Source organism: Juglans regia, chromosome 8, assembly GCF_001411555.2.
Source record: "Juglans regia cultivar Chandler chromosome 8, Walnut 2.0, whole genome shotgun sequence".
Taxonomy (NCBI): Eukaryota; Viridiplantae; Streptophyta; class Magnoliopsida; order Fagales; family Juglandaceae; genus Juglans; species Juglans regia.
This window is the reverse complement of record NC_049908.1, coordinates 27864599-27887016: the sequence shown is the minus strand read 5'-3', so window position 1 is coordinate 27887016 and position 22418 is coordinate 27864599. Positions and strand designations below refer to the sequence as shown.

At 34.0% G+C, this 22418-nt stretch overlaps 3 protein-coding genes across 6 annotated transcripts; 1 reads left to right on the top strand and 2 right to left on the bottom strand.

The window, feature by feature from the left end:
• Positions 1 to 283: 283 nt before the first annotated feature.
• Positions 284 to 3590, bottom strand: LOC108987747 (ADP-ribosylation factor). 2 transcript variants are annotated; one of them, XM_018960736.2, is made up of 7 exons: positions 3494 to 3590; positions 2548 to 2708; positions 2343 to 2413; positions 1295 to 1414; positions 854 to 972; positions 638 to 719; positions 284 to 545 (listed from the first exon to the last, which is right to left on the bottom strand). In XM_018960736.2, exons 2-7 carry the CDS (start codon positions 2693 to 2695, stop codon positions 540 to 542), a joined length of 546 nt encoding a protein of 181 aa, XP_018816281.1. In that variant the 5' UTR covers positions 2696 to 2708; positions 3494 to 3590; the 3' UTR covers positions 284 to 539. The 2 variants fall into 2 exon arrangements, with proteins under 2 accessions (XP_018816281.1, XP_018816282.1); XM_018960737.2 differs by having other exon boundaries at positions 3500 to 3556.
• Positions 3591 to 4845: 1255 nt separating this feature from the next.
• LOC108987750 (WAT1-related protein At1g09380-like) lies at positions 4846 to 10355 on the bottom strand. Its single transcript, XM_018960740.2, has 7 exons — positions 10054 to 10355; positions 7276 to 7338; positions 7058 to 7174; positions 6472 to 6730; positions 5951 to 6109; positions 5450 to 5601; positions 4846 to 5171 (listed from the first exon to the last, which is right to left on the bottom strand). The coding sequence occupies exons 1-7, from the start codon at positions 10227 to 10229 to the stop codon at positions 4916 to 4918; spliced, it is 1182 nt and encodes a 393-aa protein (XP_018816285.1). The 5' UTR covers positions 10230 to 10355; the 3' UTR covers positions 4846 to 4915.
• A 7533-nt stretch (positions 10356 to 17888) lies between these two features.
• LOC108987714 (GDSL esterase/lipase At1g09390-like) lies at positions 17889 to 22140 on the top strand. 3 transcript variants are annotated; one of them, XM_035693013.1, is made up of 5 exons: positions 17889 to 18264; positions 19526 to 19714; positions 20607 to 20761; positions 20959 to 21223; positions 21870 to 22140. In XM_035693013.1, exons 1-5 carry the CDS (start codon positions 17991 to 17993, stop codon positions 22100 to 22102), a joined length of 1116 nt encoding a protein of 371 aa, XP_035548906.1. In that variant the 5' UTR covers positions 17889 to 17990; the 3' UTR covers positions 22103 to 22140. The 3 variants fall into 3 exon arrangements, with proteins under 3 accessions (XP_035548906.1, XP_018816236.1, XP_018816237.1); XM_018960691.2 differs by having other exon boundaries at positions 20601 to 20761; XM_018960692.2 differs by having other exon boundaries at positions 20601 to 20761; positions 21859 to 21923.
• Positions 22141 to 22418: the final 278 nt, after the last annotated feature.

Here is a 22418-nt window from a genome sequence, read left to right as displayed (position 1 = left end):
ATTAGACTATGTATAAACAGATTTTGAGTTGAGTGACGTTTAGTTAATTGAGAATTCAGTATTTGAATGTTAGACTTATCTTAAAATTTGACTGACTGAACTGAATTGATCACAATACATTCCAATATCCAAACAAGGCCTCAACATGGAAGCATTTGAATGTAATTGTTTATGAAAAGACACCATACTGAAGCTGAACCTCGAGGAACAAAGGCATCGCTACTTACGTGTCAATACTCTACCAGTACTCAGCAGATGATATTATTGGCCTTGGAGTGCGGGATATTTAAGTCATTCCAAGCAGATCCAGTGAAGGGAAACAATTGCAAAAAGGATCGTATAAATTGAGTCAAGAATTATTTAGAATCTACAATGCCAAATGCCGATGCCTATCACATAGTAGTAAGAAAGATCTAAACAAACGGATATATTTTCAGGAAAGAAACAAGTCAAAACGCATGAACACCAAATAACCAAGGGTAACATCCCCCTTTGACAGAGATTGCAGCCCAAAAAGTTGGTGAAGATTTAAGGATCTCTTAAGCCTGCAAGACCCAAAAAATAAAAAAGAATAATTAACGCATAATTATGAAAACTTCCTCAGGGCTGAGTTCCAACACAGCGTTAGAGCCTTTACCTTGTTGGCAATATTGTTGGAAAGCCAGTCTAGTCCCTCATAGAGACCTTCCCCGGAAGTCGCACATGTGCTCTGGATATACCTGCAATAGAACCCACAATCGCCATGACCAATGAGCAGATAGTAAATATCCTATACATTGGGAACTGTATGTGTGTGAATGAATGAGTGAGTGAGTGAGTGTGTGAGAGAGAGAGTGAGAGATCATCAATATACCAATGGCGCTGGCGGAGGGAGTGAAGACCAAGCTTATCGGTAATCTCAGCAGCATTCATAGCATTTGGAAGATCTTGCTTGTTTGCAAATACAAGCAGCACAGCATCCCTCAATTCATCCTAAAAATCAACAAGAAATCAACACACTCGGACGTGCTACTTTTTTATTGATCAATAAACAAATTCTTTTTTTGGATCGGTGATCAAGAAGTTTTATTATGGAAGTAGGCAAAAGCCCAAGTACACAGGGAGTATACATGAGGATAACCGAAAAAAAAAAAATTATCGACCATAAAATAGACAAATGCCTTGAGTATACAAGAAGAGGACTAAGTAAATATCCTAGACAAAGGACCGAGTACTCGAACATGTGCTCCTTATAATTAGCAATGCCCACTTGAGGTCTTTTTTATTTTGCATTATGAGCATGCCTTCTAATTACCTCATTCAACATCCGGTGCAGCTCATCCCTAGCCTCAACCACACGGTCACGATCATTGCTATCAACCACAAAAATAAGACCCTGAGTGTTTTGGAAGTAATGTCTCCACAAAGGTCGAATCTGTACATAGAAAATATAACACTCAGAAAAAGGCTTGACACAGCATTGACTATATGATAGCATATGATAAAGCTTTCCATGAAGGTAACAACTCGATGCATTATAAACCAAACAAGATCTACCTTTAAATAAATAAAAAATAAACTCAATTTCATACAGATAGGCACATCCTATAAGCCGCAACAAACTGGCTTTCCAAAATATAACTAAAATAACAAGACTGAACTAATAGCTAAGGACTAATATTAATGGCTCACCCCCAAGCTTGTCATTTATAAATGCATGAAATGCACCATATACTCATCAAGAAAAGAACTGTACATAAAATACAAGGATTCACAAGGTATGGTATGAAGATATTTATGCCTATATTATTATATATGCCACAGCATGGATAGTCTTTCCTCATACAAGGAAAAAACCAAAATACATGGTGGCATAAGTAAATGTAGCTTATGATTATGTTATGTGCTGATGGAGGAACAACTAATCAGCACAAGACCGTCAATAAGCACATACATCATGAAAAAATTGACCGTACAGAATTCTTGCAAACATAAATATTTAAAATACATATATGAATACTTATTTGTCTGTCACAGCGTGGGTAGCCTTTCCTCAAAGAACAAAAGAAATACAAGGTGGTTCAAATTAATGTAACTTATGCTTTTGTTGTGTGCTGACGCCTGATGGGCTAGCATTCAATCAAGAAAAACATACAAGCGCATTAATTCCAGCAGCTGTAACCACACATAACTCAAGTCATGCAAACATGTTCACATACACATGAAATGCCTGCCACAGGTTGAAGTGCTTTTCATCACACATCAAGGAGAAACTAAAAAAGAATATTTTATTGATCAGTAAACAAAATTTTTTATCATAAGAATAAGCAAATATGCACCATTCTTATGATAAAAGCACAAACCTTGTCCTGGCCACCAACATCCCAAACGGTGAAGCTAATGTTCTTATATTCCACGGTCTCCACATTGAAACCTGGGTAAAGGCAAATAAGTATCTATTACCAGAGTCTAAGCAAGAGAGTTAATCCAATCACCTGTAACAGTAAAATAATAGCTCATCTACAGACCACATATTTTGAGCAATGTTGAGAAAAAATAAAATCATACCAATGGTGGGAATGGTGGTTACGATCTCTCCCAGCTTGAGCTTGTACAAGATGGTGGTCTTACCAGCAGCATCAAGACCCACCATAAGAATCCGCATCTCCTTCTTGGCGAAAAGCCGGCTGAATAGCTTGGTGAAAGACAGCCCCATCTTTTTATCTCAGCTGAAATCCCAAAATTACAGGTCAGATCAAATCATTAACACTATGCAAATCACGTACCAATAATAGCACACGACATTCAAAACATCTTCGATTGAATAGGAGGAACAGCAAGAAATAAGTCGGTTTGGTCATCAGAGTTATTTGTGCATCAACATAGAGAGCGATTATTATAAACCTTGTAGATTCTTCAACAAGACCTATGGGATGATGGATCTTAATTTCCCCCCTAGTAGCTGGAAATTGATTGGTTTGTTAGCTCAAAGTAACCGAAGATTTGGAAAAACCCAATTTATCTCAGAAATGACGTTAAATCCAATCCTTTTTTTCAAAGAAATCCATATTGCATCCTTCAACATTATACACCATGAATCAGATCTGTGCTCTACAATTACAAACAAACCTAACAATATGAAAACAAGATCTCGTATTTAACATCAAAGAATATATGATTTTGTGAAAGAAAGGCACCGATTGGGTTTTAGAGATTTTCTGAGAACAGAGAACGTTGTAAGCAAAACAAATCCAAATCAGGCTCTTAATAAATTACATCTAAACGGGTCCTATATGCAAGAGATCTGCGAGAACTTCAAAACCAACACAGAAACACATCGTCCAAAGCCTACATCCAAATGGGTTTCCATAAACCACGTTAAAACTGTAATATAAAATGCCCAAAACTGAAATCTCACAAACCAAAAGGAAACAGGCTCAGATCTAAACCCAAACCGATCTAGTCGATCTACGCATATTATATCTTACGCAGAGAGAGAGAGAGAGAGACTCACACAGCGACAGCGAAGACCGGACGTCTTGGGCAGATCTGAGAAATGGGGACGAAAAGAATGGCGTGGATGTAGAGGTTTTATATATGGGTCGTAAGTAACGGTCGTTTTGACGGCGTCTATAAACATTTGGGTGACGTCTGCTAGGGTTTGGTACGGAGAAGGTATTGGCTGTGGTGATGTGGAAAATGATCTCAGAGACTGATTTCTCACCAATCACCTTGGCAATTGAATTGAATGGTCCACATATAATTTATAAGTGCTAGATCAGCCTTAACAATAAATAACTCAAAAAAATAAATTAATAACTCAAAAATGATTATCTAAACAAAAAAAATTCTACCCCTGAGTAAATTAATAACTCAAGAATAATTAGAGAAAAAATTAAAAGATCTTTATATATAATTGAATTTTTCTTGATTAAAGCATCTTACAATTTAAATTTCAAAACCAATGTTATTCTTACTTTATATTTTATCAATTTTAATTACAATAACTTACCTTATATATAGTTCAAAAAATATCATATATATTTAACACTTAAAAATGATAACTAATTAAAATATGTTATGTGAGCAAGTGTATTAATTCGTAATTACACCTAGCTACTAATTTATCACATTTTAAATAATTCATATGTAAAATACTACTTAAATCATGAATAGCTATTTTAAATGAGCAATGCTAGATAGAGTTCCCATTTGGGGGACTGCAATGTAAGTCTAGACAATTTTCTCTTTAAAATTTTTTAAAATTACAAAACTATCCCTCTTAAAATGATGTTTTTTTTCATTTAATAAAGAGCCTGCACATACAGTTCCCAAGTGGGGACTGCAAATAGAATTTTTCATTTTAAATATATAATGTGATCAACAAGTATAATTAAGATGATAAAATTTAAAATGAATGGCATCTTTTCACTAATCTTAATATCCTACTTTGGACTTTATAACTTAGGCTTGGCTCTTTATAATTAGTCCCCAAGATTATATATATATAGATATATTCATATATATATATATATATATAATATGCTCTGCACTAGTCCGTGAAGTAGTCCATGTACCAATCCAATGCTATTCGAGATATATAGGACGACTCTCTTGATTTTATTAAGAAATACGAAGGTAGGGGTACAAGAAATGTATATGAAGATTGGTACGGATCAACTTCATTTGTCTCATATCCCTTTTTGTTGTCGTTTCTTCTACATAAATTATAATCGGCCGGGTAGTACTGTTTGTTAGAGAATATGACCCTTTATTTAGAAAAAAAAAAAAAAAATAGAATTGTGGAATCATATATATAGTACTAGGAGTACTAGGAGATTGTTCAGAAGAAAATTTTATTTGAACTTAAAAGTAAACTCCTGACATGCATGTCCAATTAATTAAACAAACATTCAACGTACAATATCGAGTTGGATTACAGCTTGGTGTCGTTCATGTGTTTCTCCTTATCTCCAGTCGAGACATGATGGTTTCGATTTGATGTTGGATTCAACTGCACTTCCAAGTCATCCTTGATCTCGACCATCTTTTCATCATCATCGTCTTGCTTTCTTGATGCTGTCTGATCTTCATGAATAGCAGTAGTACTCATCATCGGTCTCATGATCTCCTTATTCTTCCCCCATAGAACAGCATAGAGTCCCATCACAATAAAACAAGACCCTAGAGCACTGATTTAACCACGTACATACTGAAATTTAGTAACAGATCAAGTATACAGGCATGCTGATCCAACTAATTAATTCGATCTTGTAATTTACAAGTACACATTAATATGTAACATATATAAATATATAGCTATTGGCATTAAGTGTGCATGAGAATTAATATATGCTTGCTTTTGAAATTAATTATGAAGTTGGGTTAATTTATAATTACCACTTAGCCAGTCAAATCAGGAGTAAATTAACCTAACCATGCAACAAACGGACACATTAATATGACTCACGTTCCAACATGTAATTGCTCACGAAGGAGGGCCCAGCTAGAAATGGCGACGATGACAAGCGACAAAGGGTTGAACACCGAGCCGTAGAGAGGACCTTTCATCTGGATAGCCCAGGAAGTTAAGGCAAATCCTAGTGCAGAACACACAACTCCCTGAAAATGATCATCAGCATCGATCATATATATATAATATGCCTTTCAAATGAATCATGGTTTACTGCAGCTAGCTAGGCGAGGTACGAATTAAACATCATCTAGCTAATTAACTACGAATTAAAACTCTCGACAGCTCATGAAATCTTAAGTCTAAATAGATGGGGTCGCCATATCATTCATGTGCTAGCTTCAAGCTGGTATTTGGCACAATTTAAGCTGGCGAATGTCCTAGCTAGGGCTTGAACCTAGTACTTTTCAGTTTTCATATTCCTTGCCCCCCAAAAAAGAAAGAATCAACTCTGTGTGTGTGTGTATACTGTTCTTGACAAAGTAAACTGAACCATACCGCGTAGAGAGCTGCAATAATCCTCATCGGATCGCTCAATGACCACGCAGAAGCGTTGTGTTTGGAAATTAAGGCAATGATCCCACACTCGATGCTGGCCATGAAACACATTAGTGTGGTGGTTGTGTAAGGAGCTGGAAACCTCTCGCCCATTCTTGCCTGAAAAATATTCCAAAACAGTACTTGCAGAAATATATACATGCATACGAACTTCATGTACTACGTAGTTGAACTAGCTAGAAGTGTATCAGACTCAAATAAAAATTCCTTTGGGAAAAATTTAGGCGGAGTCGTTTGGATTGATAAATTATACTTTCAACCCATCTCATTTTATCTCAATACATTATTACAATTTTTTTAAATTTTCACACAAAATATAACAATAAACAATTTGATTTTTTCAAATCTTAAAATAATAATAATATTAAAAAATAATATTCTAATAATATTTAATTGAATTCATTTAAAACTATCTTATCTCATCATCCAAACAGCTTAAAGAAAAGGAGCTGAGTGCTTACTTGAAGTATGAACCACATTGCCCAAGAGAGAGAACTACAAATTAGGAGGAAGGGGCCCAAGATGAAGTTTCCCTGGCCAGTGGAAGTTGAAGAACTCTTCTTTTCCATATTCTCTCCATACGTCCAGTGAATGCTGGATTCTCCTATATCTATGGCGTTTCCATGGTAGAATGACAACAAAAGAGCTCCTCCCACGCATAAAATTGTACCAAGTACCTTTGCTTGCCCTGGCCTGGTCTTGATTCCCACATATTCTTGCCTACCAAACATCAGCTCTTGAAACTTCCGATTTATACCAAAAAAAAAAAAAAAAAAAACCTACTCTATATATATATATATATATATATATAACATACATATGTCGTTATTCATCATGTGAATTTTCCCAGTAATATTAATAACGTACTGCTCATTAATCTTGTACGTACGAAGCTACTAATTCATTAATTAGTCTATATATCTCTCTTTAATTAAACAAAAAGTACGTACTGATCTCATGTATGTATAGATTCGAATAAAAATTTGAGTATCTTATTAACCGGACAGAAAATTACTTGCCATTTGCATTAATCTTGTAGCTAGGTACCTGAACAGGACAGCAAGGATGAAAGTGAATGCTGGAAGTGTATTAGTTAATGCGCATCCAATCGTTGGGGTCGATTCTTTTAACCCTAGAAAATAAAGAACCTGATTTCCTACTGCCCTGCATTTTGAGACTTTGATCAAGTTCATCAACAGATAGAGCAGTAATTAAAGTACGTAGTAGACAACAAATTAAGATAATTGATTGAATAAATTCATTACCCTGTTAAAGAACACAAAAATATTTGGAACAAAATAGGCATTGTAATTCTCGGCCTTGTCCTCCTGTACATGATATATATATAGAAAGATATATACGAGGTCAGATCATTAACACGAGTACGTTATTCTAAGGTTTCATGAATTTCATGTGAAAATTAGTACTAAATTCATAAAATTGATTGGACTTTTAATTATGGGCTAATTAGTACTGAAACAATATCATATGAATTAATATTAGTTTCTGAACAATACTACTTACAGTATGTGCAAGTTTAGTCAATTTTATTTTTAAAATATTTTAAAATTATAATAATATCTTTCTCAAAATGATATTTTTTTTATTTAATAAAAGATTTACACGTATAATCTCTATTTAAAGACTGTAAATAGAATTTTTCTTTATTTTTTTACTCTTTAGATTTTAATTTGTACGTGGACCAACAACACAAATCATTTGTAGACCAACAACATAAACATGCATGCATGCAAGTGCCAACGCAAAATAAGCATGCAATTAATAATTAGTACTCGATGGATGACATTTTTGGGTAAAAAGAAATGCAACCGAAGACGAGAATGTGAAGAAGTTGCAGCAAAACCTAAAAAGGATAATCGACTGTGATAGGGGTTGAAAGCATTAATTAATGGTAAAGCACAGTGCACGCGGTGTAGCTGTCAATGGGGGCTTTCCCAAGCATCTGTACACTATAAGGGACAAGGGACAAAGACAACCTACGTGGCGACCATGCATGCATGCGTGGCCTCTATAATTTTGCTGTATTAATTAATTAATGCAAATCCCTTTTTGCCATTCACAGAATTTTCAATTAATTAATAACGATTTCATCAGAACTTTCTGAGATCCATGCATTCACGCGACCTAGACAACTACAATGAAGTTTTTAATTAATTAACTGTGAGGTTTTCTGAAAAAAGAATATTTCAAAATTGAGTAATATTAGAGAAAAATTATTATAACAGTATACATTTTATACTTACTGTATAGTTGTTTCTAGTTAATTGTTTCCAATACTCATTTGGAGAGATGTGTGGTCTAGATGATGTCACATCATGTGTGTAAAATGAATGTATCTAATAGTAACTTCTATCTATATTTATTCTTCAAAATTTTATGAAAAAATTTATAAAAATAAATTTTAAAATTGACTTAATTTCATATAATAAGTTTCTATAATTTTACAATTAATATAATTTTAAAAAAATTTATATATATAAAGAAAAAAAATATAATGAAACGAAAAGTATGATATATATATATATATAGACCATTTCTTGAATATCCATTTTGGCAGAAAAGTCCTATAATAATTAATTAAACCTAACGATTCAATTCAAATCATGAAGTAGTACTAAACAAGCAAAATGTGACTAAAGCAAATCCAAGCATGAAAGAGAACCCGGAACAAAGTTTTGGCTAATTCCTAAACTAGTACTACTTCATCACGATTTTGGTTCTACCACTCCAGAAAAGCAAAGGGCTTGCTATGGTCCGTGTACAAATTGCAATATTTCTGCATGCCTCTATTTAAAACAAGACAACTTGTTTTAAATAGATCGAGTTTATTTTTGTAAAACAAATTAGTTGTAATTAAAAATATTATTATTTTATAAAAATACCTTCTATTTAAAAATGATTTAAAAAAAATTTATAAAAATGGTCATCCATATCATTACGCTAATTTACAAAATGATATCCGTTTAATACAAAGTACTTATAATTATAAATTAAAAGTTGAAAAAATCATGTTAATCATTTTCCGAAGTACTACTGCTATTATGACAAGTAAAAGAGTGAGAATATGAGAAATATGTAGATTTCGAAGCTAACGAATTATGATATGGATATTTAAATGATTGACATATGAATTAATTAAGTTATTTAAAATCATTCATACGAACAGCATTAATGCTCTTATATGTTATGACCATGTAACGAAGACATCATGATGAACTTGAAGAACTTTGGGAAAACTTGAAAGGTATGAATTTAAAGTAGAAAAGTATGAAAAGGAGTTGAAACTTGAAAGAAAGGCATGCCAAGCTTGATGTGGTGCACATGCAAGATCACCCCATGCATGCATGAGTGGCAAGCACCAACTAGCTAAACCTAGCAAGAAGTGGCATAAATGGCTTGGAGAAACCATGCAAAACCACGGAATATGCACCTACGAAACAGTCTCATTAATTCATGCAGCTATGAACAGATATTTCCGTGTCTAAAAAGGTTAGCTAGCTATCCGATCTCCCAAAAAAACCAATTTCAGAACCTTTGAAAACCTCTTTTTTTTTTCGGAAAATTATATAAAAGGTCTTATATATATATGTCTGTGTGTCCAAATGACATAAAGAAGAACAAGAACAAGAAGAGAAATTCTCTCTTGCATTAGTGAAAGGTTCCAACCCCCATTTATTCGAATGGATACCTATATACAAACGCAGAACTGTCGACAATCCACTGAAAGAATATTAAATAAAAGAAAAAAATCTGCACCAAACGAAACAGAAAGGAAAAAACAAAAAATTAAATGCAACTTTTGAAGTAATCCATTTCGAGAAATTCAAGAAATCAGAAAACGTATCCTACTTCAGAAAGAAAAGTCCAAAGCCCCACGTCGAACCCCAAAGAAAACCAGACAAAGCAAAATGCAAGTAAAGTGAATCCATGCATGCAAAAAAAAAAAAAAAGAAACCGGAAACAAAGTGCATGTAATATGGTGACTAGTTTTCAAGTTTCTGAGTTTTTGTTTTTTTTTTTACCACTCGAGGAAATAAGCGAAGGGAGCGATTGCCATGGTTGCAAAAATCTGCCGGTAGGCGACGAGAACAAGTGGGTGCATGCCTGACTGCATGGCCAACATTGATGTGATGTTCATCCCTGCATAACACACTTGCAGCACAACGTTGGCTAAGAAAAGCATCAAATCACGACCCATTTATTTCTTCTACTGTTTCTCTAAACCTACCACGCCCTTATTTGATCTTAAAAAGAGAGATGGAGATGGTGGTTTAGAGAGAGAGAGAGAGATGGAGAGATAGAGTACAGAATGAGAAATAATGGAGTGGAGGCCCATATATATATATATATATATAGCGGTGAGCTGCAACAGAAAGTAATTATTAAAGAGAATCATCGGCATGAAAAAAGAAGAGGGAACCCGTTTGAAGATTGAATTCTAGCAATTACACCAAGGCTAATGCGTGGGAGCAAGTGAATGCCACCACTGATCCATAAAGTCGCTTTCAGTTTTTGTCTTGTACGTACGTGCTGAGCCAGCTATACGGCTTACGTTCGGAGGCTTGAAGCAACCAAATTCCTTTGTGCAATATAATATAATAATATATCAGCTAAAAAAATGAAATTGGGACCCATGCATTGTGTTTTGGTGGGTCCTCTCCCTCTGGCTGTTACAATTCAACATGCTTTTTGCAGCTTGTTTCCAACCCCCTTATTTGTTGCATTCAAATGAATACTGATCATCACAGAAACTATATAATAAACCCTTGGGCAGTACCTCATCTCTATCGGAACAGAAAACTTTGTAACATGTGCATAAGTTGATATTCTTAGTACTCATTTGGATTCACAAAGTGACATTCTATCTTATTTTATTTTATCTGATCTTATTTTTAGAACGTGAATTACTAATTATTGAATCCTCATGAAAGCAATGATCTTTTGATTAATTAATGAATTCCAATGTGAAGCCCATAGATATATATATATATATATATGTATGTATGTACATGGAATATCCCCATGATTTTTGTATTAGAGAAAGTATTAATTGTGTACGTATTAATCATCATGTGTAAGTTACAGCTTGAGCTTAGAAGGAATATTTATATTACGTAGTACGTTACTGATCATCCAGAGAGTACGAACAATTTCTGCTTATAGCATTAATATATATAGCCAGCTGATGTACCTAAATTTTCTTTAAACAGGTGGACAAGAATCGTACATTAATCATCATGTGTACATAAACTTATATAATTAGTGGATAAGTTGATATTATTCTCTTTTATATTAATGTGTTGTTATAGCTACGTACATTAATGTGTTGTTTTTAAAATAGAGAATAATCTTTTAGGTTTTTTTTTCAAATCTTTAATTATAACTTTGTGCTTTTGCTCAAGTATGCAATTGTAATATATATATATATATATGTATGTATATATATAGTGACTAATCATATTACATCTATTATTCTATAGTACAAAATATTATATAATTTAATATACCACAATAAATCATATCAATTTCGAAGAATTAAACAATTCATGATCTCTTCTTATATATTACAATCTTAATTAATATTTTTTATTAAATAGTCTCGAAACATCATAGAATAAGTTCGATATGATCTTATATTATGCATGTTCGATCGAGCATGATGTAAATTAGTGCATTTGGTAGATTGTACTTTTTGAGGTTGATGTATTCACTTGCCTTCTATCCATTTTTGTGTAATATGTACTGTAAAGTTAGAAATTAAGCAAAAATTTACTAAATTAACTAATTATAGGAACAGATTATAATTTCCACCTTTTTTTTGTTGGTCACGGAGGTAAAAGTGACAATTAAGTTCCTTACAGGAAGAAAGGGAATAAACTTAATCTTTTATTTATTGAAAAATCTTCTATAATTATGAGAAAGATAAACATAACATACTCATGGATACCTCAATATATATTAAATATTATGAGATCTACATATTTTATTTAATTTTCTACTAAATATATAAAATGTCTAAAACACACACACACACATATAATCGTAAGACATTGGCCTTGAGTCTAAAAAGATCAGTGCCTATTGACAAATTATTGAAAATCCCATGTGATGCCATATTCTTGTTCAATATTTAAAAATGCAAATAGACAAGGCAACTGAAGGTATTTGACAAAAATCCTCTATGAAATGTTTTCCATTCTATAGTCTGAACTATGAGACCATTTTCCCTTACTAAGTTGTTACAATGCCTCACATTATTTATAAAGCAGAACAGATGGCAAATACATGGGTATCAAATCACAAGAACTCTGTTATGGAAAATTCTTCTAGAGCCTTCCATAACAGTGCACCATATTCTTTCTGTTATAGCATCTATTGCCACAGATGTACTTTTCTGTTTTGCCTTTGAGCTGATTCCTCTAGAAGCATCCTTTTGAGCACCATGATCTAAGGCAGAGGAAATGTGTGCCTTAATAGCCCCTGACGAATCAAGCGGGACCGAGAAGATGGTGAGGCTTAAGCGTAAAATGGAGAATCAAGCTGTGGAGAGAGGCTTGGTGAGGATATCAGCAACTTGATATTTGCTTGATACAAAGGAGACTTTGAGAGCTTTAGCAACCACACGATCTCTCACAAAATGGTAATCAAGATCCACATGTTTAGTCCGAGAATGTAAGACAGGATTAACAAAACAATATGTGGCGCCAAAATTGTCACACCACAAAGTTGGTGGATCAGCAAGAAAAATTTCTAATTCTCTTAACAAGGATTCTAACCAAAGAAGTTCACATGCAATGTTAGCCACTGCCTTATATTTAGCCTCGGTGGAGGAACGAGCTATAGTAGGGTGCTTCTTAAAGCCCCAGGAGACAAGGTGAGAGCCAAAGTAAATACAAAAACCTCCGGTAGACTTATGGTCATCAAGGCAGCCAACCTAATCAACATCAGAGAAGGCAGTAAGTGTTAAAGACATGGTAGAGGAAAAATGCAGCCCAAAATTAGCAGTTAGACGAAGGTAATGAAGAATCCTCTTGACAGCTTGCCAATGAGGAAGATGAGGACAGTGCATAAATTGATAGACTTTATTTACGGCAAAAGAAATATCATGCCTACTAAAGGCAAGATACTGGAGACTTCCCACTGCACTGTGTTGAGGATCCTAAAAAGAATAGCCATCAAGAGCAGTGAGTTTCACTGAGGCAGACATTGGAGTGGACATGGGTTTTGCATTATGCATGTTAGTACAAATTAACAAGTCAGAGATATATCGTGCTTAAGACATGTACAAACCAGTGGAATTACGACAGACTTCAATACTTCAAAAATAATGCAAATTTCCAAGATTTTTTACTGGAAAGGATGACCAAAGGGCAGTAATAAAATCAATAATAAGAGAGGAGTTAGAGCCAGTAACAACAATATCATCAACATAGATCAAGACATAAATTGAATCAGATCGTGAGTTGTGAAAACCTAAAGATAACAATTTATTACTCAATTTAGAAAACCAAACCTTAGGAGCTTGTTTCAGACCATAGATAGATTTTCGTAATTTACAAATGTGGGTATGGAAGTTAGGATTTACAAACCCAGTTGGTTATTGCATGTAGACGTCATCTCCAAGTCACCGTGTAGGAAGGCGTTCTAAATGTCAAGTTGATGTGGCGATTATTGATGAGTCATTGCAATGGAGATGAGCAGACGAATGGTAATTGGTTTCGCCACAGAACTAAATGTCTCTATGTAATCAAGACTGGTTTGCTGGTTGAATCCCTTGGCCACAAGGTGAGCCTTGCGACACTCAAGTGTTCCATCAGCATGCTACTTGGTTTTGAGTACCCACTTGGACCCTAAGACATTTTGCTTGAGTGAAAAAGGAACTAAATCCTAAGTCCAATTTTGTAAAAGAGCATGAAACTCGGTGGCCATGGCCGCATGCCACTAAGAAAATTTAGAAGCTTCGGTGTATAAGGAAGGTTCCTCAGGAATGGCAGGGGACTCAGAGGTAGTGAGAGAGAGCAAAGGTTTGGGAGGAGGCCACAGGATGGTGCCATCTGATTGGAGAAGGGGGCAATGAATATTTGCTTTTGAACGAGTGACCATAGGATGATTTGTGGAAGGCTGAGTGAGAAAAGGCAAAGGAAAGGTAGGTCGTTAGGGTGGAGATGAAGATGCAGTAGGGTTTGGATGTGCCGAAGGTGGCAACAAGGATGGTTGAGAAGGGGAAGCACAAAGTAGGTCTGAACTCGAAGGGAATGTTTATGGGTTAGAAGGTGTGGGCTTATAATTTGAATAAGAAGAGGGACTGAGCCCAGTAGGGAGCAGATCCAACGAGGAAGGAAGTGGATGAGTGGAGCAACTGATTGGGCCAACACAGTTGAGGGGCTTGATGGAGGCGCAAAGGGAAAACATGTCTCATTGAAACGGACATCACACAAAAGGTATACTCAGCCTGTTGGAATATGGAGGCAATTGTAGTCTTTATAATCTGGGCTATAGCCCATGAAGACACAAAGTTGAGAATGAAAGTCTATTTTGTGATGATTAAATGGACGTAAATTGGGCCAACACGCAAAACCAAAAATGCACAGAAAAGAATAATCAGGAAGATGATGAAATAGAGCTTGAAAGGGTGAAATATTATTAAGAGTTGGTGTGGGCATACGATTGATAAGAAACACAACAGTTTGAAAGGCCTCGGTACCATATTTGATGATTGATGATAGTGAAGTACTTGACAGTGGGTGGCAATTTTCCTTGTTACGTGACGTGCAGGAAAGGAAAGAATGGATGTGGATCCTTTTACAACTTTAGTACCATATTGAAAAATGCAAATAGACAAGGCATTAAAGGTATTTGACAAAAATCCTCTATGAAATGTTTTCCATTCTGTAGTCTGAACTATGAGACCATCTTCCCTTACTACGTTTTTTTTACAATGCCTCATAGTATTTATAAAGCACAACAGATGGCAAATACATGAGTATCAAATCATAAGAAATCTGTTATGGAAAATTCTTCTAAGCCTTCCGTAGCAGTGCACCATATTCTTTCTGTTATACCGCATTTATTGCCACAATTGTACTTTTCTGTTTTGTCTTTGAGCTGATCACTCCTCTAGAAGCATCGTTTTGAGCACCATGATTTGAGGCAGAGGAAATGCGTGCCTTAATACTCAAGCATGCATAAATTATCTTTTATTTCATTCACTTCATGACTTCAATAACTCTACGTACCTACCAACGATGAAACCCATTAAATGTGCCATTAAATTAATAAGTGCTGATGATCAGAAAAGTTAAAAGTGACAGAACAAGCACGTATTCAAACGAAAATGGAAAGGTAATTACTATGTTGAAATAAAACGATCACCCAATATATATGGACATAACAAAGTGCTTGATCAACACATATCACATTGATTCTGGTTTGTCAAGAAAATATTCAAAAGTGTCAACTTTTCAGTACTACATAATTATCTCATTAATTAGCTTGCTTTCAAGACTTGAAAGTGAGGACTCAGAAACATTCCTATCCCGCTAATCCCATCGACAAATAGAGAGATGATATTTACAATCATACAATGCATAAATATTATACATTCTTGTACATTCTTTTTAAAAAAATAAATAAATATAAAACTTAAATGAAAAAATTAATTTTTCAATAATAAATTTTACTATTTTTAAAAGAAGTACATGACGACACCTACAACTGATCATAACTATATTTAGCATTACTCCACCCAATATCTATCCTCCTTAGAGCATTTTCATCCGTTCCTTATAATATTTCCTAAAATTTGGTTAGAAATCACACTTCTTATAATTTTGTCTTAAAAATTTTACTCATCTTTCAAAAATCTCATATATTCTATTTCCTATCATTTCTTTATTCGATTAAAATAATATTTCTCTATTCTTTCTTTATTATTTTGTTCTCTCACTTCCCTTTTATATTCTATTAAAATATAAGTTTGGAGAGTAACCCATGTACTCATCCTAAAATTAAAACTTAATTTAGGAAACCGGATGTAGATGAGTTTTCTTTCACTTTTCATGTTTTTTTCCTATAACTTGGCTAAGGGTTAGTTTTAGGGACGCGAATGGGATGCTCTTACCCCCTCTATCTTATATGAGCCGCGCGGAAACCCCACGTCCTCCCGTTGTATCTTCCTTATTCAAAGAAAGAAAAAAAGCACCAGCAGTCTATCTTTCTAGCATGTTGTGTCTATATATACGTACTTTGTTTTGTAATATAATATTGAGAAACTACTGCTTTAATTACCCGATGTTTGTGGCCATCTATTTGTTATACTTAATGATCATCATCTGATCTTTATTCATGATCTTCGTAATCACATCAACTGATATAATATACTTTAAATAACTTTAAATTTTGATCACTTAACTATGACACGTGAACTAACATGTTAATTAGAAATGAATCAAATGATAAAATGAAGGACAACAATGTTAATTTCTTCCTACATTAATTACTCAAAAGGTTGTCCCTTGATCATAACATGCATATACATAGAAAATTAAATTAAAAAAGTGTATGTCTCTGTGAAGTACTCTAGTTACACTTTTTTATTAAATAGGATTCTTAAAAGTACTTCTTTATTGAAATTCAAATAATTCAACTCTTATTAAAAAAAAATAACTGAATGAAGATCAGCAGAGGCGTTTAATTACAATGGTTAGGGTGAAATTAACAATTGCGAAATGAAGGAAGAATAAATGGTGTCAAATAAAGATCAAGAGATTTTTTTTTTGTTGGTGTCTTAAAGGCAAGGCTCGAAAAATCGGAATCAGGTAAGGACAGATTCAATGAATTGGGCAATTCAACAAGTCGAATTGAGCGATTCATGACAATTTTGAATTTGAATGGCATGTTTTGTGACGACACTTTACGCGATGGCTCCTAAACTGATCCCAACTATATATTTTATGGAAAATGATACTTTGACACCTAAATTTGACACCTCCTCTATTTTAATTTTTATTATAATTTTGTTTTACTTAATGATTAAGGAAGTTATAACTATTAGTATATTGATATTTTTTTTATATTTTTTAAAAATATTTTAAAATGATAAAAAATGAATAAAAAAAATAAAAAAATCAATTTGACCTAATGGTCAATTGGAGCGGTGCTACTCAGGCGGCAGAGTACGTAGCACCACTCATATTTTATTATAAGAACCAGTACTCTTCTTTATCCAAGAATAAGCTTATCCTTATAAAGGAGATCAAAGAGTATGTTTGTCTCTTCAACAATCCAAAATAGTGCAGCAGCACTGCCCAAACCGTCCTGGCCGCTTGTAGCTGTAGATTCACAATTCAGTGGTCGAATTATATCAAAACTATCATTTAATTAGTGGCTTCCCCTCTTAGTTTATCCAATTAAGAAAATGAAGAATGGTAGTAACCATGCAATCATTTGATCTCAAATCTCTTTTTATTTATTTATTTATTTATTTTATTGATACTTGGTGTTGTACAAATTATAATGAGATCCATGTTTTGCTAATTATTAATATAAATATGCAAGAAGAAAATCATATCAATATGTACTGAGGGACCTACATTAACATACATATACATATCTATTTTTGTATAAATCTATATATATATATATATATATTTATATTAAAAAAAGAAGATAATGTAATAATTAAAGGTGATCGATCCAAGTGACCAAGATGAAGCGAAGCTCATGATCAATACGACCACATGCATGCAACGATACACTCATCATGAGACACCTATATACACCGACGACCAAGCATCCTAAAAATAGCAAAATAAATATGTAAATTACTAATAATGGAATCCAAATGTCCAAACTCCAAACCCCAATACATAAGCAAACAGAAAAAAGCAGTGGGCAGCATGCAGCAGCATCGGCCAAAGTATAAGCTGCAAGAAAGAAATTAGAACCTCCAACTCCCACTATGGCCGCCTCTCGCTCTCTCTCTCCTTCCCACTTTTGCTCCTTTTTCTTCTTCTTCTTGCTCGTTCCATTGCTTTCCCTGCTTTCTCTTCCAATCCCGGTTCTCTGCCAGTGCAAAAGACCTCCGGTTATCTTCAACTTCGGGGACTCCAACTCCGACACGGGTGGACTCGTCGCCGGGCTCGGTTTCCCTGTCAATTTTCCCAACGGTCGTGCCTTCTTCCACCGGTCTACAGGCCGGTTGTCCGATGGCCGGCTCCTGATCGACCTCCTGTGTAAGTGAGACCTCGCCTTCAATTATGACCGTTCATCATGTTTATTATTCATGTTCTCCACGGTTGCAATCACTTGTAATCAGTGTGTTGCCTCATGCCTGGACGTGATTAACGGTTAAGTTAAGCCTTTCTTTCACTCAAGTGTAAAGCGACATCTTTTAACATGTGCAAACTCCAATGTCTTCATCGGTGGGACCCAACCCGTGCAGGGTCCCACTTCTCAGCATCATCATGTGAATCTTGCGTGATGCATGGAGATTTGTCTTGTTTTTCCTGGTTATGATCAACTGATTTCGTAGAGGTGGGTCTGGTTTTTTAATTTTTATTTTTCAAGAATTTATTTCATATAATATGCTCTTGAATTTTCTATTTCGTTCACAAAAGTGTTTTTTCTTTTTTTATAAAAAAAAGAAAAAGATGTTCGCAATAATTCTAAGATGGGAAAAGTCGTTCCAGCAAATTCTTTAGTGGAAAATAGAAATATGAAATGATCAGCTTTATTTATTTACCATTTAAGATTCTATTCAGACTTATCAGTCATCAAGATATGAGGATAATGTTCTCCTTTGTGTGTGCAGTCTTAAGCAAAAGATATAAATTTTTTAAAGAAAATTGTTATAAATATAAAAAGATTATATAAAATAAATTTATAAATTGACATCGCTTCATAGAATTCGTTATATTTATTTTATAATAAAAATAATTTTATAATTTGACGTACCACTTCAAATTATTTTAATTTATATATTTATTTTTATATAATTATTTTATAGTTAAAAATTAAAATATTTTCTTTCATCAATCGAGGTAATTAGAATAGTAAAAGAAAAAACCAGAGGATCTAATTGCAGAATGTGTGTAGGGGACGACCATAGATCTATTTTCTTCTTTGTTTTGCTTTGTTTCTGAGAATTTGGAGTATCCTATTAAGTGTTGGGACAGGGTGTCAGGGACATGGGATCCAAAGTTGAAAGCAACATATAATATATATATATATATATATATATATATATGTATATCTATATATATAGTTTATTTATTAAAGATCTAAATTAGAAAATCTATATTTAATAGAATAATATTATATACAAATTTAAAATAGACAAGTCTCATATAAATATTTTATAAAATAATAGATCTCATAAATAAATAATAATTTTTTTATATTTTTTTAAGATAAAATTTATTTTTTTATAAAATTTTATACTAAATTTATCTATTTAAAACTTATACAAATTATTTCTTTATTTAATATGTGTAGGCCAGAGTTTGAATGCAACCTTCCTGAGCCCATACCTAGACTCCTTGGGAGGATCCAAGTTCTCAAATGGGGCAAATTTTGCAGTGGTGGGGTCCTCTACTCTCCCTCGTTATGTCCCATTTTCTTTGAATATTCAGGTCATGCAGTTCCTTCATTTTAAGGCTCGCTCCATTGAACTTGCTGCCTCAGGTACTATTTCTCATTTACTTGGCGCTTGCTCATTTCATTATCCTCGACAGATAAGTACTCGTACAGTTTTGACCGAACACTAAAAGCTAGACAGATTGACACACATGAAATGAAATGGACTCCACAACATTTATAACTGTCCGACCAAAATCTCTAACAACATTAAAATGATCATCTTGAATTGTTATAATGTTTTACCAGTGTAGATGAATTAACAGGTGAGATTTTATCCAAAATTTAACAGGAAGCCATCAACCATCCTATCACGGTTTCACCGTTTTTTGTTTAGCAAATAAATGAAGTCATGCCCAAGAAAAAGTGAAAATAGGTGGTCATAACATGTGAAGAACTTAATATTGAAAATCGACTGTTCATCAGTACTAAACTGTGCTCATGTTGTTTGCATATTAAGTTTGACTTCCACAAACACTACTAGATCTCTAGATTAACATGAATAACTATTCAGTGAAGAGGCTAAATTAAAGGAATTAATTGGAAAACCATTAAACCCCTCTATGCATGGAAGAAACCTGGACTGAAAAGGGTTTTTATCCCTTTCGGCCTGCAGTGAATAGGTTCTTGAATTCGAAATTTTGGGAGTCCTATTAATCCTCAAAACTGCTGAAAATTCTGACTCAAAGGTTTGTCCTGGCTTTGAACCAAGATGGATGAATAGGGCTTGACTAATTCTATATCACCTAGTCCCATAAACACTTGGATTAATAAGGTTTTGCCAACTTTCCGTCAAGTAGGAGAGAAATGATCATACTCTTATAACTCGTTATTGACTTATATATTGACACGTTTAATATTAAAAAGTCATTTGTGTATTTCTGGAATTCCATCATCCTCAATCATAATTGAAAGTGTGTATGCATATATATAGGTTCAGGGACTTTGATCAATGATGAGTCATTCCGGAATGCACTTTACATGATTGATATGGGCCAAAATGACATGGCCAATACATTCTCCAAGAACCTATCGTATGCACAGGTTGTAAAAAGAATTCCATCAGTAATTAGAGAAATCCAGAATGCTGTCAAGGTGCGTTTATTCTCCATTAATAATAGATGTTAAGAAAACTTCACAATGCTCCTGCAAAAATCTTGCTTTTTGTTGGTAATATATGATCACATTATATAAATTAGGGGCAACCTTCGATGATCCATGCAGTACTCACAGTTGCGAACGTGTACGACCTTATCAACACTGTTGTTTTTAATTTGTTACATGAAATGCAGACCTTGTATACTCAAGGTGGTCGGAACTTTTGGATACATAACACTGGGCCATTGGGTTGCCTACCACAAAAGCTTTCATTAGTTCAGAACAAGGATTTGGATCCGTATGGATGTCTTTCAAGTTATAATTCTGCTGCAAGATTGTTTAATGAAGGACTGCGTCATTTGTGCCTAGAGATGAGATCTGAACTGAAGGATGCTAGCATAGTCTATGTAGATATATTTGCAATCAAGTATGATCTCATCGCCAACTCCACCAAATACGGTAAGTTTGTTGTTTCAAAAGTTTTTTCTCCCTGATCTCTATTGGTTTTTGTTATGTAGGTTTTTATAAATTGAACATGATCCAGTCCTCTGCTAACCGAAACTCACAGAACTTAATTTGCAGAAGTTTTAACATGATTAGTGTAAATAAAGTTAATTTGAATTACCTTTGAGGACCAGAATTCCCACAAGCCCAAATATTGTTAATTTGCTCATCTTATAGTCCACGCTACTTTGTTGTTTGTACCTCTACGTCGCTTAGGAAACTATTAGAGTCTCCTAAAAAATTTCATGTTTCAAAATAAGAAATCTAGATGGTTTCTCTAGAAAATTATAGAGAAAGATGAGAGTTTTTCTTTTGTAGGTTTACTTTTTCATTCTTCTTCATTTAATGTATGTAAACTCTTATTTAAAGAGTTTTCATGTAAGAGCGAGGTTAATTATCTTCTTTGAAATTAAGTGGTAGTAGTAGAGAGTTAATTAATTATAACCTCTCCATCTATGTGAACATAACATAGATCGTGGAGTTATCCACTACCAATAATTAGGAAACATATATATATATATATATATGTTAGTATATATGGACGTAGTTCGTGATCAACAATCCAACTCAAGGGATATTGTTCTGAGAAGTCATCTTGTAGGTTTCTCGAGTCCCCTAATGGCATGCTGCGGGCATGGAGGTCCTCCATACAATTATAATATCAAGGTGACATGTGGTCAGCCTGGCTTTCAGGTCTGCAATGAAGGATCTAAACTCGTAAGTTGGGATGGGATCCATTATACTGAAGCTGCAAACACCTTTATATCCTCAAAAGTACTTTCCACAGCTTATTCTACACCACGTGCTACGTTTGATTTCTTTTGTCATGGTTGACCACTTACTTGAGGAAATAATTAGTGCATTTTCATGTCTTTCTGTTTCTTGTTATATATGATTCCTCGAGCATGACCCTAATCTTTGTAAAAGATAAGATTTTTTTCAAGTTGAAGAGGGTACTTGTAAACTACTTGCCATTTGCATTTGGAAAAATGTCAATGGAGGATTTGCCTCGCTCGTATGACCTAGTTTAATTTGGATTGTAATTTAGTAAGTAAATAAATGAATAAATTAGGGCCTATTAATAATATAGTTGTAAAAATAGTTTTTCATAGCGATATTGATTTGACTGATAGATTTTAGAAATGACTCC